At 38.1% G+C, this 17925-nt stretch overlaps 1 protein-coding gene across 9 annotated transcripts in view; it reads left to right on the top strand.

Annotated features, from left to right (window-relative positions):
* TSPAN9 (tetraspanin 9) overlaps window positions 1-17925 on the top strand; it is a 168867-nt gene that overhangs the window by 69239 nt on the left and 81703 nt on the right. For 5 of the 9 annotated variants that reach the window (XM_021549170.4, XM_021549172.3, XM_077781275.2 and 2 more), the window contains one exon: window positions 8076-8155. The exons of 1 other annotated variant lie outside the window; for it this stretch is intronic. In XM_021549170.4, the coding sequence (XP_021404845.1) occupies window positions 8093-8155 (63 nt within the window). In that variant the 5' untranslated portion in view covers window positions 8076-8092. Of the gene's footprint in view, window positions 1-7645; window positions 8156-17556; window positions 17706-17925 lie in introns of those variants that run through there. 3 more of the 9 variants (XM_085573431.1, XM_085573421.1, XM_021549169.4) reach the window with 2 other exon arrangements.

Below are 17925 nucleotides of genomic sequence, written 5' to 3'. Positions count from 1 at the left end.
CTGAACATTGACTCTTGCCCTTTAAAAAGATCTTTTCATCAGCAGATTGGGAAAGATTATGGTGGAAACATATCTCAATTAGAAAGAAGTCCTAAGATGGTTAACTTAAATTATTAGGGACTCAGAGAATTTTCAATAACATGCCATGCTGAAAAGTGCTTAGTTTAATGAAAGACAATAACATAGGATGTAATAGAGGATTACAAACTAATGAATTATGGGATGAGTATGAATATCCAGACAGAGGATAGACCTGGAAAGCTTAATTATGATAGTGAATTAAGAGGAAGATGCTGGGTTTTTTTAACATGATGCATATCTCTGGAACTCAGTGCCCTAAAATATTGAGGTTAAGTCTGCAGCGGAATTAAGGATTAGCTGTTGATGGAGATGAAACAATGTATTCATTGTTACAGAAGATGAGATAAACACCCTGTAATTAAAAGGGATTCTGAAACTAAAAATCATAAACAGACTGTTCCAAAGCATCTGTTAAGCTCTGCTGCCTGGTAGGATAGGCCTATGTGCTTGGGCATGTGCTATTCTTTTTACTCTCATATTTCCTATTTTTTTCTCACCTGCTAGCTGCTAGAGGCATAATTGGTAAGGTAGTTTTGGGACTTCAGGAAAAAACCTCAGTTTTTTTTTTTTTTTTTTTTTTTGTTTGTGGTTTTGTTGGGGTTTTTTTGGGGTTTTTTTGTTGTTTTTTTTTTTTTTTTTTTTTTTTTCCCCAGAGCCAGCTGTTAATGTCTGATTTTCTGTTTGGAGGTTAGACTGTGGTATGGGTTGACTTGCTCTATGTATGTACACCGCCAAGCCCAAGGCAACTCTGATTTCCAGGATTCTTAGAAACAAACAATAAACAGACTCCCTGGATTTTAGTTCTTAAAGGTGAAACTAACAATGGTGAATTGTATTCTAACATAATATTTACAGTGCTTCTTTCAGATCTAACATATTTCATTATGTTTGTGAAGTGAAAACCAAACCCCAAAAGATCCCTGTATATAGTGCAAATGGTTTGATTTAAAAGTTTAAATGTTGGTAGCAGGATTTCCATTTTCTCTTCTGTTTTTCTGTCACGTTGCAAACTCAGACATTCTTTTTGCTCAACTTGAGGGCCCCCGAGGGACAGCTGGGACAACACAGTGAAGGTGTGACATAATCAAAATTTTCTTAGCTTTTGGACCTCATATTGCATTTTAATCTGCATGCCCCACGTCTCCTGTGCATTAACGTATCACCTCATCATCTGTAATTGACCACAGTGGGTTAAGGTTCCTGACATGATTTACAGCTAATTCCTCTATACAGTTTGGAAAAAGAATCTCATTCTGTCTCTGGTGTGAAATCCTAAATGAGAAGTCTCAGCCACATGCACATTATTACGAGTAAATGATTTTTAGTGGAAATCCCAGGGACCATGACACCGAATATTTGGCACAGTGGAAAGTCTGACAACAGGATCTTGTTTTCTTGGTCATCCAGTCAGTGAGGACCCCGTATTAGAAGGATAAACTTGTCTCACTGGTATATATTAATATAAACTAGTAAGTAATAATTTAGGCCATTCAAAGACATTTTACCTCTTTTTTTACCTCTTTACCCTGGGGAGGCAACGAGTGTTACTCATCAGAGGCAGCCACGAGCTGCTGTGCTCTTGTTTTTGTCATAGAAACAGATTAATTTGTTTCCTTTCCAGCAACAATGTCAAGAAGTATTTCTCTTGGTGAATTCAGGATTAATGGAGGTGGGTGTTGGATTGAGGTGCCTAGACACTCAATTCCTGTATCTGTAAGAAAAGATTCTGTACCCACAGTTATCAAACTCAGTGCCTCCCCAGCAATGCTCCTTCACACAGTTCCAATATCCTGGAGTGCTGTCTCACTCCTGTCTCTCTGCAAGGCCTCCTTTTTCTTCAGCCATGCCAATGCTAGGTGGAGTCCCAGAACAGGAAGTTCAGCCTCCAAGAAACCATCTGAGCATCCTGATTGTCCTTCCAGTTTATGCTGTATGCATATTTACCTATCTGAGATCCTTCTACCTGGCCTCTGGAACTGGCTTTCTTCTGTAGGAGGAGTTGAGGATCAGGTGATGTCTTTTGGAAGCTTTTGGTTCTGCTAGAAGGTGAAGAGAGAAGGGCATGAGGTTGTTGCCTCTCACAAAACATTGGGATTGTTTGCTGGTCAGATCACAGGCACCAGCTGTGAGTAAGCCTGTTTCTTAATGAATCCAGTCTCTCCTTCCATCAGCTGTCTGTCCACTAAGCACCAAAGGAAATGGTGGTTTTCTGACCATAAGAGAAATGACTGTTCCTCATGCTAGTACGAAAACTAAGTGTGCACTCCAGTCTTCTCTGAACACTTGGTAGTGGTTCTTTTTTAGCATTTGTATCAAACAAGCTGTTCATATAGGCTCTAAATAATGTGTGAAGCTATGATCAGTGACTGGAGACTCCAAAATTGAAGTTACAGTAGTTCTCTCAGTTCTGTCTGTTTCTAATAGAATACTTTTCTTAGTGGAAAAGAAAGTGTGTCAAAGGTTAACTTTGGCTTAGGCTATTTGGCTCTAAAAAATTTCAAAACTTTTCTACCACACAAAATTCTCCTTGAAATCTGCCTTGTTTTTGTCCAATCCTATGGTCAGCAGAATACTTTGTATTTACAACATCCAGGCTGGACCTTGGCAGGCCTCAGGATGTGCATTACAACCATCAGGTCATCCAGGTTTTTGGTTATAAATTCTGCAGCACTGGAAGACCTCAGAAATCCAGGCACTTTAACTTGCTGGGGTCGTAAACTTTTTGGCATGGAATCAAGAGCCTGGAAGACCTGAGAACCCCATGGTTTTGTCTATCATGTTATCCTAATTTCAGTTCTATTCTTTTGGACATCCTTTTGCCTTTAAGCTTATTCCATGATCAGTGTTGGTTTGGTGTTTATTTTAATCTGAACTTTCAGCTGTATACAACTTTTTGACAGGTGCAAGCTATTATTTTCAACTCTTGTTCCTTATCTCCTTCTCATGGACTTCCAGGATTCAGAGCAGTGACTGGAAAGATGTAGTCACTGAGTTTATACTCAGCAATCTCTGTTCTTTGCCTATCTAATGTACCCTGAGGAAGGCTTGTAAAATTGAGTTCCTGGTCAATATAATTTGAAAGGAAACACTGAATTTAAGAACCATATCCTTTGAACACTTGGTAGCATATGCATTTGTACATCTCTCTGCAGGGCTCAGTATTGTTCTGAAGTCATGTGGCAGCGTTACTAAAACTCGTGATTTGAAAAATAATTAATTTGAGAATGGTGCAGTGGTTAGTGAGCTAGCTAAGGACATGCGAGGCAAAGATTTGTTTTGCTTCTCTGCCAGCAGTTTCCTATTCATCCTCAGCAAGCATCTTGGTCCTCAAGTTCTTCATATTTAAAATAGTGCCAGTAGAATTATCCTACCTAATAGAAATTGCAAGATAAAATATATAATGAGGTGTAATATGTATGGGGTACCATAGTGACTGGAGGGTTTTTTTTGGTTGTTTGTTTTTTGTTTTTTTTTTCTTTTTAAAAAAACCCTAGAGTTTCATATTCCATTTCCAGGAATCATGGGAAACATAACAAAAGCCTAAGGTATTTTTGCTCAGCCCTTCACTATTTTTTCCTATTCTTTTCTGTTGTAGTCCCTCTCCCTTTCACTGGGGCAGCAATCTCACTGAAGGGGGAATGTCAAGTAAAATTGATTTGAAACTTCTAAAAGGGGGAAAAAATTATTTTTTTTTCTATATTGCTGATGTACCTTTTATATCTGTATTACATATTTTAAAATCTGTGTTTATAAATTGGTCAGCTTTTGCTGTTTTGCAGCACGATTCCACAAGGCAGTTGTGCAAAAACAGCTGAGGAGGGCAGAAACAAGCAGAGGGGTTCAGGAGCACTGTAGCTGGGTGTAATTGGCACTGAGGTTCTGGTGAGATTGAACTACAGGATGAGAAAAAAAGATTTAATCATTTGTGGAATTCAGTAAGAAATTAAGATGCTGGGATGTGTGCTTTGGGAATTGTGGTGGACTGTTCCCAGGAGGGAACCAAATAAATCCGTTGCAGTAGGAGAGCCAGCCTATGCTTTTTGACCATATTAATAATACCCTTCCTTTCCATTTTTTGGCTACGCCAATTGTGACATCAATTTTCATACGTGCTATCTGAAAGTGACCTAAATTTTTACCCTTAATATTTGGAAGAGCCATTTAAATGCAAAGGACTGATGCTTATTGCCTTGTCCCAGGCATATACATGTGGGACTGAAATGATTTTCTTGATGTGAAGGCATCACTCAGCAACAAAATTCTGTGATTCAGTAATCAAACATTAATGAAGTACAGAGTGAGCTTTTGAATGTTTTTCATGCCCTGATTACTAAACAGAGGTAAGATCTGTAGTGAAGCAAAATGTGTTTGTCCTCATGCTGAGGTTGTGCTGTTGAGTGGGACCCTGAAAGGTGCTGTTGCCATGCAGCAACACCTTCTGCTCAAGTCCCAGTCAGAGGCAGAGTTGAGTGCAATGGTTGGTCAAAGCACAGCTGGACAAACCACTTACGGCTTTTTCACCATTTATTTTTTCAGCAAGTAAGCAGCCCTGTGTGGTTTATTAACTGAGCTACCTAAACACTGAGTTGGAGTTGCAGCAGCAGGAAGTGGCTTCTAATCTGTAAAGATACTCCTTGGTTGCAAATTCAAGTGGCTGAAGGTTACTGAGGCTTGTAAAGTCTCCCTGGTGGCCACAGCATAACCATAAGAGAGTCATATGTTTTCTTGCTACACAGCAGAATGAGAGGCTGATCTGGAGCTTTGTTTTCCCCACTACTCGTTGCTCAGGTCTGGATTTTTAAGCTGTCAACTTCACGTGTGTCTTTGGCTGGGACTGTTCTGAAATGCTAATAATACTGTAGACCAGTCATGGAGATCTCTTAATGGAAGGTACATTAGAGGTAATGGTGCAGTAAGCCAGTATCTTGCAGTATTTGGAGGTAAAAATAGAAAACTGGAAAACTTCAATAAGTTCTAATAATGAAAATTTGGGAAAAAAAAGGGTTGGAGATATATTTGGTTAGCTTTTTTTTTTTAACCACCAATAGAAATTTTCCACTATTTACAAACTATTAGAGTATTTGTGAAGATTTTTTGCTTATTACAGAATATTTTAATTTTTTAACCTTGAGGAGGGCGGATTAATTATTTTTGTCATGTACTTTCAGTGGGAAGGCAAATATTTACATTGTGTTAATTTTCACAAGTGCACAGCAATTTTTTTTTCTGTAGCTAGTCTAAGTCAGTGTAAATTTTATGGCAAACCAAAGGGTGAAAAAACTAAAAAGCTAAAAATGCTTTAAAGCACTTGTATGTTCTCACAATTTTTTGGCTGAGAGCTCAGTTTTGTATGACAAGTGAAAACCGCTGAAAATATCTAGCTGCAGCATTGGTTTGCAGTGGTACAACTTTACACTTCCAGTAAGTGAATTTCAAACAGAAGAGTTTTTTCAGTTTTCTAAATCCATGCTCAGACATTTGCCTTGGGTTCCAATGTGAGTTATCCTGCAGGCTCTGGTGTTTGAGGCAGGTACCTGGCCGTGACCTGCAAGTTGTTTCCATGTGTTTTGCTGAGAAAGTTGCTTCTTGATAACTGCTTATGGTGAAGTTTGTATGTGCACCGTAGACATGTATAGAAATGCACATTCTATTTTGGTCAGTGCTAATTTATCTTTTTTTTTACTTGGGTGTTTTGTGTGTAACTTTTTCTGCTGTCACACACAGTGCTGAGCAGTCACCCTGCAGTTGTCTTTCTGACAGACACATCTTATGCAGGGAGCTTTGAAAATACTTTTGAAAAGCAAAGTGAACAAACATTGTTGATATGGGCTTGGACCTGCCTGTTGTTAAAATCTTATTTTAGAGCAGAAAAGGGAGAGAGAGATACTACACATTCAAATACTGGTTATTTAATGTACTTTATTTGTGGAGGGATCTTTTAGCAGAAACAACATGAGAGGAAAGGTATAGCACTGCTCTAGGGTGTTGATTCTGATGTTGTTACGTAAAAATTGCAGAATCCTTAGAGGCTTTTGGCCATAGATATATAAGATTGAATAAATGTTATATTGTCTTTTTTCAAAAATACTAGAGATAACCATGAACAGTGCATTTTAATGAGCATGTGGAGGGGTCAGTTGAAAATTACATAGAATTTTGCTTTTCCTGCTAGCTGCATTTCCTTCACAGTGGCCTCCTAGTGTGGTTTCTTTCTTTACAGAAAGAAAAGAAAAGAATAACCTGCATTTTAAATCTGCTATAGCACTTTGCACCATCGGTGCTCTGCTTTTGTGCTTATGACAAAATGACAAATTTGGAAGTACGGGGAGTAGTGACCTGAAGCGCTTCTCTTCCTCCCCTGCAGGCACTTGCATGCATATGCGCAGGCACACGTGCACAGTTGTGCCCTCCCTGTTTCAGAGTCCTAGCAGGCATGTTGCACTCCTCCGTGGAAAAGAAATGTGGCATTTGGGTCAGTGTTTCTAGTTCACAGACGACCTGTGATGTAAGATGGCTTATTGCTGTACACAACAAGAATCTCTGATGTACTTGTTAAATAGTGTGTAGAGAGCTGCAGCCTCAGATCCATTTACATTTCAGGAGTTTGAAGAATTGAATGATGACCTCGTAAGAGGCAGCAGCTCTGTCTGGTTAATTATATCACAGGTGATGGTGTCACGTTATGTACGCGTACAGCAGAGATGTGTGCCTAAGCAGTGTGCGCTGGGTGCTAGCTATTCCCATGGCTTGTCCCGTGGGATTTGTTTAAGCCAGAAGAAAATGTAAGTCACTGTTAATGAGCAGAGAGAGGTTAGCACCTGTCTATCTAATCCATACTTTTTCTGTATTTTATTGCATCGAAGGAATATCACTGCCTAACGGTTCTAGCGCATAAACAGCTAAACAGTACTTGACATTTAAAGAGATTTTCTGTTGTGCACTTGTATAGTCAAGAGTAATTCTAATCCTATTAAAGATATTATGTCATGGAGGCGTGTTCTGGAGGAGAAGGCTTCTGCTAACTGGCCCGATGGAAAGCAGAGGGGAGGGGCGAGCAGGAGGGCGGATTTATTACTCGATAGTTAGGTCAGGGATTTCTGTGGGAAATGCCCAGTGGTTGCAGTTGCTGACGATTTCACGGCAACAGCAGTGAAACACAGAGTGCGCTCCGGTAGCGGGTTACTGAATGAGACACTGCAAATGGGTGGAAAGAAAAAAGACAGCGTGTGAGAGAGAGTCAGAGAGACACAGAGAGGGAAGCTGAGAGCAAGGAAAGTGCTCCGGCTCGAGGAGAGTCTCCCAGGTGTACTGCAGAAGCTTTTTGGAAATGGATGCAAGGACCATCTGCTGCCTATAGATTAGAGGACTGTAGCCTAGGAGTGCAGAGAAAGAGCTCATAGCTCTTTTTAATAAAAATCAAAGTTCTGCATAACTGATTCATCAAGATAAATCATGAGTGTGCTCTTGCATGGGATAATAATGTATAAATTCATGCTTCAGACAGACAGAGTTCAGCCTACATTGCTATAAAAAATAAACCCAGCAACAATGCAGTGAATAAATTCTGCAGTGATTATCTGATTTATGTACGAAGAAAAAGAGAAGCAAAACACAGACAGCTCTTAGCGCACTGTGGCATTTGCAAGGCACTGCATTTAATGCTGAGAGATGCTATACATTAAATCTGACAACTGTGAAAAGAGAGATCATGGAGAAGTCAAGTAGTGAGGATTCTTCAATTCACCGGAGTCCATCTTTGGATAGCAAGGACTCAGATTTTGCTAAACCTTCTACCTCAGGGAGGCAATTTGGTCGAGGTTTTACTGCAGGAGCTTTCTATGGTACAACTGGATCACGCACACAGAGCCACACTGGGGTCGGAACCGGGACCGGCGCTGGGACTGGAACTGGCATAAAAAGTGAAAAATACAGTGCACCCAAAGGCAGCAAATACGTGGTCTTTTACCTGGATCTATCCTTTGTTTTCCTTTTAGAATTTAAGAAGTGCAACATGGCAAGAGGCTGCCTGTGTTGTTTGAAATACATGATGTTCCTTTTCAATTTAATATTTTGGGTGAGTACTGCCTTTTCAGTTGCCTTCATCTCTTAGTGTATCCTGTACTGCTGCATTATGTGTATAGTGCATCTTTGAAGCAGTACTGTAAGTTCTCTCCTCCCCTCCCTCTCTCTCATACCTGCTTGGAATATTTTCAGTGTTAAACTTGTGTCTATTGGGAAATGCACATGCTTTCTGTATCTTTATTGCTACGTGGTTACTGTAGTTTGGCTTCTAATGCTATTCTAATGTGCTTTGAACTGGGTTATCTTAGAAAAGGGCAGAATTGTTGCCCTTTAAGGAAGACCAGAATTATTGTAGCATTAAAATCCTGCAGGGGCTGGATTGTTGCATTCTGTTGTAATACTTGTTTTGCAAAAAAAGCTGAAGGTTAGTTTTTAAAGTATATTTTCATTGTCACCATAAATCTCATTTGCTTTGTGTAAACTTCATTTGACAAAGTGCTTTTTCATTTGAAGGAAGTTATGTCCCGCTTCTCCAATTAAAAACACTAAATAATGTATGTTCTAACCTCTTAAGGTCTCAGCATAAATGTAAAATGCCTGGAATGGTGAATTAATCTGGATTCAGTTTCAGCTGCAATTGTACACATTGGTGTGTGAAGTTGGAGACTTGCACTTGCTTCTCAGGGATCAAAATTGATTTTCCTCCATCAGCCAAGAGGCGTGAGGAGTTGCAACAATGAATGTTTCAGCCAGCAAGTTAAAAGCGTAATGGCTACTTTGAGCAAAGTATTGTCACGTACAAGGGAGGGAGGAAAAGTTAAGTCATCTGCCAGCTAAGCATCCTTCAGTACAGTATTTTTAAGAAAATCACAGGTTAATTGAAATATGGAATATTCATGAATATAACCCAATATGGAAGGGTTAGCTTAGTTTGAAAGCAAAGGTCACTTCTTTTTGGGTGGTTACAAAGCTTGGGCACATGAACAAAACCATTCATAGTTGTGATCCAGAAGCATACAGTAAGCTTCATAAATAAATGAAAACACCATCCTGGGATTTATTTTGGAAAAGGGGACATTAGCAGTCTAGTTCAAATAGCTACCTCTGGTGTACAGATATCATTGTTCAAATTAGAAGCCTTACTAGCAGGTTGTCTGTTTATCTTGACCCACTTACTGAAATAACCTCTAAGAGCAAGAGTTAATGGGAGATTTGGTACAGTGTTGAACTGCTCACACAACAGTGAGCTTTTATCAGCAATAGACTGAAATGCTACAATTACTGAACTTGTGGGCATCTTACTGAAAGACAGAACTGATCACTGAAGAACATCTGATCAAAGTTCACTTATGATTTATTTTTTTTCCTTTTTCTCTGCACATACCCTATTAGAAAGTCTGTAAATATTTTTGGAATAAATAATTTTGAATGCACGATATTTATATCCAACTGCCTATTTGACTCAATGCTGCATTACTTTGACATCTTGAACTAGTTTTTTTTCATATGGTGACTAGTTTTAGAAAAGCTTTTAACTGGTCTCATTACTCATGTCCTCTGTTATCTGTTATGTAGGTGTCTCTTACTCCTCACCTCCTTAGATGCAAAATCATTCTTTGATTTTTTTCTTCTTCCCAAGCAGCAACTTTCTTGAGTCTGCATCAGACCTTCAGAGTCCTTTTTTCCCATTCCTTGAACTCGCAAGAACATTTCAGACTTCATCTGTGTGCTCATCTCTGTCTGCTCAGCTCCCACTGGACTTTTATACAAACACATTGCTGCTTAGGTTAAAACTAGCCTACCATCTGGAACAGTTCTCTAGTGTCCTGTGCTTCTTCAGTTCTTACCCTTACTTCTTAATCCCCTTCACACTCTGCTTACCATGTCTTTTGTTGTGAGGCTTATATCACTTTTGTTTCTGTTACAAGCGTTATCACCACATCTCTAGCCAATATTCTAAAAATGCCTTTTTTTTGATGTGAACTGTGCTATTCAGAGTGAAAATAATGCTCTGGCCTGGTGAATCTGAGAGATTATTGAAAAATGCTGAATGCAAGATGTCAGGTACTTTTCAAAGCAGTTTACAACAAACATGTGATCCTTCAGCCTGGTTTAAATTGCTCAGAAGTCCCCCCTTCTTAACTGTAGCTGTCTTATACTCAATTTTTTAAGACAGAATGATGTTCCCATGTGTTCTTCCAGTTTTGCTGTATTCTTTTTTTTTCTTTTTTTGACTGTGCTATTTTATTGTTTGAGACAGTCAAATGAAGAACATCATCTTTTGATTCATGGGAATGCAAGTAGAATGAAGTGCACTACACTATATGTAGTTTGCCACATCTGGCTTCATACTTGGGACCTCCACTAGTTTGACCATGACTATACCAGAGGTTGTGAATGCTTGGCTCTGTATGTGCTCCTTGCTGATGCTGTGCTCCTACAGCATCTCTCACTCCTGCCCTGAACTCTCCTGCTAGCACTGGACTCCCCACACAGCTCTGCCCTTTACTCCTGTCCTGCCCTGAAGCACTCCCTGCTGTTTCAGTCCTATCTTTCTTCTTAACCTGCTTTTTCCATTCCCAGGTTTGCCTGTTCTCACTGCTTCCTTCTGAATTTCTGTTAAGAAACCAAAGTCTAAAAACATGAAGCTGTGGCCTGCTCGTGAGCAGTGACTATCATCTTTTGCAATGCAAGGGGATTTATTTTTAAAAAGAGAAGCTTCACTTTTAAACATGAAATTTCCTGAACTGTGATTTAAAGCAGAATGAGGCTTCTGGTTTTCAGAACGAGGAGACCACTTCCACACTGTTACCATATAAAATGTTGCTTGTGAGATGCTTCTGAAAATGAACACTGGAGGTGCCCTTTGGCATTCCAGCATGCTGGGTATGATTGTTTGGCTTGATTCTTAGTGTTGGCTCAGAGGAGGATGTTCTTCTGTAGGAAAAAAGGCACCTTTTCCCATCATTTTTTCTTGAAGCAGAGAAATGGAGCCTAATCTTTGCCTCATGGGCCAATGAGCTCTAATCCTCTTTTAGCCTTGCAGCTAACTCATACAGATTTGACAACTAATTGTATGTGAATATTATATATTACACACATTATTTTTACATACAATGCATTTTACTTCTTTTAATGTATATCCATAGATACTTACACACAATTGTATGTTTCAAATGATGTTGAAGTGCAGTAGTCAGTGGATTCTCTCTGCACTTTGTACGTGCTGTTGCTGTGATAACTGCAACCAAGAGTTGTAGCAAAAATTCAGTGTCTGTGAATTCGATTCATGGCAAGAAAATACAGCTTTTGAAAAGCACTAGCATGTGTATCAGTTAACCTGGAAGGATCACTTATGAGTTGTACAAAGCAAATTTGTCTAAGTGGGGCCTAGCAGTAAGTTGGAACAGAAGGTGTTTCTCCACTGAATTACTGAGAGCTTCAGGTATTTCTCTGTGTCCCTCTGATTCTTAACAGTTGTTCATGGCCATCTGGCATTGCTTTCTTTCAGAGATTAGGAAAGTCTGAGCTGAGGGTTAAGGAAGCTTATAGTATTTAATTGTGTGGCTAGGATGATGATTTACACTGAATTCATCCTAAGTGCATAATATGTTTTGCAAAGGGACTGGATGGACAACTACAAATGTTAATTGATTTAGTTTGCCTTCAAGAATATTTATGTGCAAACATGTGGTGATTGCAAAGTAGCTGATGTTGCTCTGCAGAAGAAATAAAGTATTGATTTTTGCTTCTACAGATAGCAGCTAAATTGACAAGGAAGGTAATCACTAAATATAAACATTAGTGTACATATCTTTCTATGGGAGATTTCACTTCATTGTTATTAGGGGAAAGGATTACCATAATTATTTTCACAAAATGTATCAGGAAATATTACTGGTTATAAAAAAAGGAGTTCTATGAAACATGATTTTTTTTTCAAAAAATTCACTAATGAAATGAGAATTTCATGTGGTCTTAAAATGGAAATTTTGAAATGACTGGCATAAGATACCAAAAAGTCACTAGGGAACTTTGCAAGCAGTCAATGGTCATGGCTACATTTTATCTTGTTCTATTAATTTAACTTAGATTAATGAGTCTGCAGACAGTGAAGCATTCATAGTAGACATCTTGATAGTTTTTACTATTGCTTTATTTTAATATAAAATGCATTTTATCAGGAGCTGTATGATTATTAAGTCTGATATTTTGTATTTCAGGAAGAGCTAAGGAAAAGCTAAGTATAGTCAAGAAAATACTTAATGGGGTTTATTTCTTAAAAGTCTTTACTTTTAAACAACTAAAAAAATCTGATAAAAATAATACCTGTGTATTAATGTTACAATTAAAAGCAGAAGTTACAAGCAGAAGTTATAATTTATCTAATTTAAGTGGAGTCAAATATACAAAATCAGTTATTTAATATTTACTTTCAAAGTAAATTTTCTACTAGCATTTTCCTTTAACTGAAACATAAGTTTAGAAGAGAAAAACATGGTCTGGAAACTTGCTGGTCCAGCAGGAGCAGCAAAAAGTCAAATACAGCAAATTTTTCCCTGATGCTTTGTAATTACATTAATGGATAAAGACTGTTACTCCTGGATAATATTTTTCTGAATTAATTATTTGTGCAATTTAATCTTAGAGCAGGAGTAATTAATATTTTTTCACTAGATGAAAACCAATATTGTGCATTTATCAATGAGCATAAAGACAGTAGTACAGCAGCCATGAAGGTCACTTTTGCTCAAGTCTAAGATCATACTAAAAGAGAGGCGGCATGTCCATTCTCTGGGTCTGGCTGCTGTCAAAGCTCTTGGTACTGTAAAGCAGCTAACAACTTTAGAATGGTTTGCATAAGGTAATCCATACTTATTTATGCCAAACTGGAATAAATAATATAGTGCACTGTTTAGTTTGAAGTACAAAGCTTTAATGCCTAACTGAACCTGTTGGACAGACAGTTAAATCATGTGAAGAGACTTTGTCCCTACAAATAACTGAAAATTAATCCCTGAGGTTTAAAAGGGGTGGACAGTTTGTCCCTTAAATCAGAATAAAATTGCTAACCACAAACAGCTTTGGAAAGGACGCACATTAAATTTCTCCCTTTTGTTGCCCTCCTGCTGGCTGCATTATCTGATGTTCTCCATTTTCTCACACAGGGGATAATGACAAAGAGAGACAGTGAGTGACCCTGGGATGCTTGTCTCTTGACATAATAGTGATATTTACTTCTGTTGTATTTTCACTCTAATGACATAAGTGTGGTGACAGTTGCTGTACAATCCTGTGAAAATAAGACTATCCAAAAACAACCAACAAACCAAAAACAAACAGAAAAATCCCAAACAAACAACCCCTCCCCCCAACAAAAGAAAAACCCCCACATCAAAAACCCAAGAGAAACGAGCAAAACGGTGAATTCTGGAAAAGCTAATGTTTTCAGTGACTTTAGCTCTTTTTTTTCTTTTCCTGATAGAGAATTTTTTTTTTTTTCCTGGTAGGATTTGAGAAGCTGTGAAAAGATCCCAGCTATTAGTTTTAGTTTCCTATCCAAATGGTACAGCACTGTTGGTGTCCCTATGGAAACATGCACCTCAGTGGGAGAGAACTATTAGAAAAACATTTTAGCATGACAGTGTTTTGGCTGGGAGGAGAAGGAAAGGTAATATTGAGTTCAAACAGTGTGGTGTCCTAATGAATGTGAGGTAAATGAAGTCCATTTGTAACCAGCATGATGACATTACAGAATAATATTAAAGCATTATTGGAGACCTGAGACTAGTTTTAATTTAAAATATTGAGGTTTGCTTGAGAGCTGAGTTAACACTGATTAATCTGGGTGGTGAGGGCCTCATACCTCGTTTTAGGATCTAAGCTGTTTCAATTTGATAGGCAAGATATGAGATACAGAATTTTTTCCAGTGTTCCTCTCACTAACTACTCTTTGCTAACACTATATTTTATTTAGGTTGTTTTAGTTTTTTTTTTTTTAGGTGCGGGGGATTTTAAAATTATTTTGGTTTTCCTTCAGTGTGGAAGTGTTTTAATTCTAGCTGTTGGTAGGTGTGAAAGCCATTTGTGCCTGTTATTTTGGATAAACAACGAGCTGATTCATCACTCAAGCAGACCTGTTGTACACAACTGTTGTAATGTGGCCTGTTGGACAGTTTGTTCCTTTGTACATGAGGAGGTTTATGGTCACTGAAGGGGAGAAGCGCAGTAAGAATTTCAAGTTGGAAAACAAATTCCTCCATTCCAGTTCTCCCTGCACTCTTGCACTCCCAGAGTTAAATCTTTCTTTAAAACGTATGACTCAGGTTTCTGTTCCTCATATGTTCCTTTGAGGACATGAGGATGACATTAAACAAATTTCTTCAGCCTTCTATGTCTCAATTCCCCTAACTTTAAAAACAAGAATGTATCGAATTTCCATAAAGTGATGACTTATTATCAGTTTTGAATAAGGGTAACGACTGTGATATTTCTGATGTAACTTTGCATTCCTAGACCCATTTAAGTAAGTCCCTTGGTAGGGCCTTGGTTAGCAGGGTCTCTTTTTGTCTGCTCCTGCTACCTCCCAGCTAAGTAGGTCTGCGAGAGGCCCATCTCAAGGGGCATAATCTTTCTTATGTGAGTAGAGGATGAGCTTGTAACTCCATTATCTGGCTGTCCAAGGAGGCATCTAATTTGTTTATTTAAACACTGCTGACACAGAGCAAGACCTGGGTAGAAAAGATGGGAGAATGCATTCTAGTTTCTGGAAAGTAAGGTGTGGTTTGTTAGGGTTTTACTGTATACATAGTTGGGATGTTCCTAATGGGTAGCCAAGTCACCACAGATATTGTGGGATACTATAGGTCCTCTGTGTTTGTAATACGTAAAGTTACCCAGCCTTTCAGCAACTTATGAAAACTGTGAACAAAAGGAAGAATTCTGCTGTTTATGTTGGGCTTTGCTTCAAATATCTTGCAGAAATAAATAAACCACACTTCCCAAACCCAGGAAAGAAACCTTGTATGGCTGAAGGTGTGTTATTAGACAGTGAATGTTTGCTGAACCTACTGGGGACTTCTCACATAAAACTTAATAGTTTTAATACTACTTTATAGAAATTACTGCAGACACTGAACTGAAAGCCATTTCAGAACTTTCTGACACAAATTAGCTTTAAATCATCTCAGATCTCCATTTAGCTCAGTCCCTTGCTGCTTAGGAGCAACTTAAATTGCTTAATTTATTCAGTACAGATAATTGAACTTCCAGTTGTTTGGAAATTTGACTGGAATGATTGTGCTTTCCTGCTGCCTTTAATGAGCTGGGCCAAAGTTCACATGGCTATCCAAACCTTCTTCATTTAACTACTGCATCCAGTATAGCAAGGATTGTGAACATTTGTGGGACTCACTGCCAGTTTGAATTTTAGAAGTCATCTACAACTCATCTTCAATACTGTCACTCAAAACTTGGCACCCTGGCCAGTAGCTTTATCACTGCTCAGGTAATGCAGCCAGGGCTAGGTTCTCCATGGACTTACAGAACATCCAGTTTGTTGTTATCCTTAATCAAGCCACAGGCAAGTCCCTACAGTCTTAGTAAGCAATCCAAACCCTTAAAGTGTTTAAAGATTTTAACCCTTTAAGATTTTAACCTTTAAGTATTTTAATCTTTAAGTGTTTGGTTATGTGGTTGACATGCTGGGTCTCTTCTCTCTCACCAAGAACCTCAGTGCTGTCTGGGAGCAGAGCTGATGGCTACCCCTTCCTGAAGCATAGGAAGACTAGTTCACCATGTCTTTTATTTCTTTCTTTGCTTCCTTGTGTTTGCTGTGTTTTTGTTGTTAAGTGTAGGAGATGAGAATTAACTTTTATGAATCAAAAGAATTAGTAATGTTTAAAAATGTTGCTTGTTTTAGTAGGGAAAGAGCTCTGTACCCATGGATTCTGTTGAATCTACTTGGTCCTCATTTCAAGCTCCTTTTGCTAATCTGTCTTCTGTCTGCTGAATGAAAACTCCTTATTACAATTCTAATCAATGCCACAGGAATAGTTTTGTAGATACATTAAACTAGTCTCTACATGTCTTTCTTCTCATATAACAGTGGCAAGTCATGAAGTATCAGAGACTGAATTTATCTTTTTTATTTCTTTTGTGGATTTCCCCATACTTCTGTTTTATGTGCATTCTGGTACAATTTGTACTGGTGTAGGTACAAATTATAGGTCTGCAGTATAAAATGATCACATTATAGTTGATTCTTAAAAGCATATGACATGTACTGAGAGTTGCTGCAAGGAATAAAACAGTAGAAACTGGTATGCTAATCATCTGTTACAGAATTATTAATTTCTAACACTGTTCTGAGTTGTGACTGATAAGTACTTCTTTTAACTAAAATAAGCAGGATTTAATGTTTTTAATTTTTTTATGATGAAGAAGAATGAAGCAAGACAATAATGAGCTATGGATGAAGATAAGATTATGAACAGATGACTATAAGCTGTAGGTTTCATCAGTTTAACAAATTACCAGTCATTAACAGAGATACATTAGTTGCTTGTGTGCACATTTATACCATGTTGTGGGTGTGCTGCAAAGCATGTTAACTTAAACCATGCAGTTTAGTCTGCAGATAATATATGGAATGGTTAACAGTGGAAGCAGTTAACTGGGAGAAATTCCATAACATATAGTAGTGTCTCTATACTACAACATGCAATCACTGAGGCTAAAATGATGCAAAAATGAAACAGATGGAAAAGAATTTGCATTGTACTATTCAATCAGATTTCCTTCAATTTGCTGTCTTAGAGAATTGAAATTTACTAGAAGGGCTGCTTCTGAATCAGAGATTTGTTCTTTTAGGCTTCTTTAATTGATGTATTAAGCACACTTTGTTTTAAATGGTGCTGCTGAATAGTTACATTTTGTTAGTAGCTGTGTTACTGCTGAGAAGCATGGATTCTTCACAAGACTTCTTTCTTCTTCTGTATTGTCTTGGAGAGTTTCCAACTAGTTATTCTGGCAAGTAAGAGAGTTATCTATGAATAGCTTGTAATTCAGAAGTGTAAACACCTATTTTTGTCTCATTTCATAGTAGTTTTAAACTGAATTGACAGTTAAGAATCTTACTATCCTTTACTTCTGTGCCCATCCCCCACTTTTTACCTTTCATCAAGCTATTGCTATGTTCCAAAGTTCTCCTTTTTCTTTTGTAGTGTCCTCTGGATGCAGAGACAAAGTTAAATTAGAAAAAAAAAATAAACTTTATGTTCTCAATTGCTCTTTCCTTAGAGTTTCAATTGCCCCGTCTTCTCCATTTTCACTGCTTTAAGGAATTGATATTACATCTGTTGCCATAATCCCAGAGTGCCTTAGGACCACTTAATGTATTTATCCTCTTGACACCCTGTAAGTATGGGCCATGCTTTTATCCTCCTGATACAGATGGAAAGCTGAGACACCAAAACAAAGAGAATGTCTGCATAGAGCACAGGGTAGAGGGCTGAGAGCCTTTGGAGTCCAGAACTAGCAGCTGCTTGCTCATTTCTCCACTTCTCTACCCCAGTGGGATGGGGAGGAGAATCACGAGAAAGGTAAGTGGGTTGAGGTAAAAGCAATTTAAGAATATAAATAAAATATAATAACAACAATAACTACATAATGATAATTATAATTAAAAGGGAAATAACAAAGAGAGATATAACTTAAATTCCCAAACCCCCAAGTGATGTACAGTATGTCCACTGATTGATGCCCAGCCCATCCCTGAGCAGTGATTGATGGCTCCAGGCTGACTCCCTGCAGTTTATGTAC

This window comes from Lonchura striata, chromosome 1 (genome assembly GCF_050655825.1).
Source record: "Lonchura striata isolate lonStrDom1 chromosome 1, ASM5065582v1, whole genome shotgun sequence".
NCBI classification, from domain to species: Eukaryota; Metazoa; Chordata; class Aves; order Passeriformes; family Estrildidae; genus Lonchura; species Lonchura striata.
This window is presented reverse-complemented; position numbering and strand designations above follow the sequence as displayed.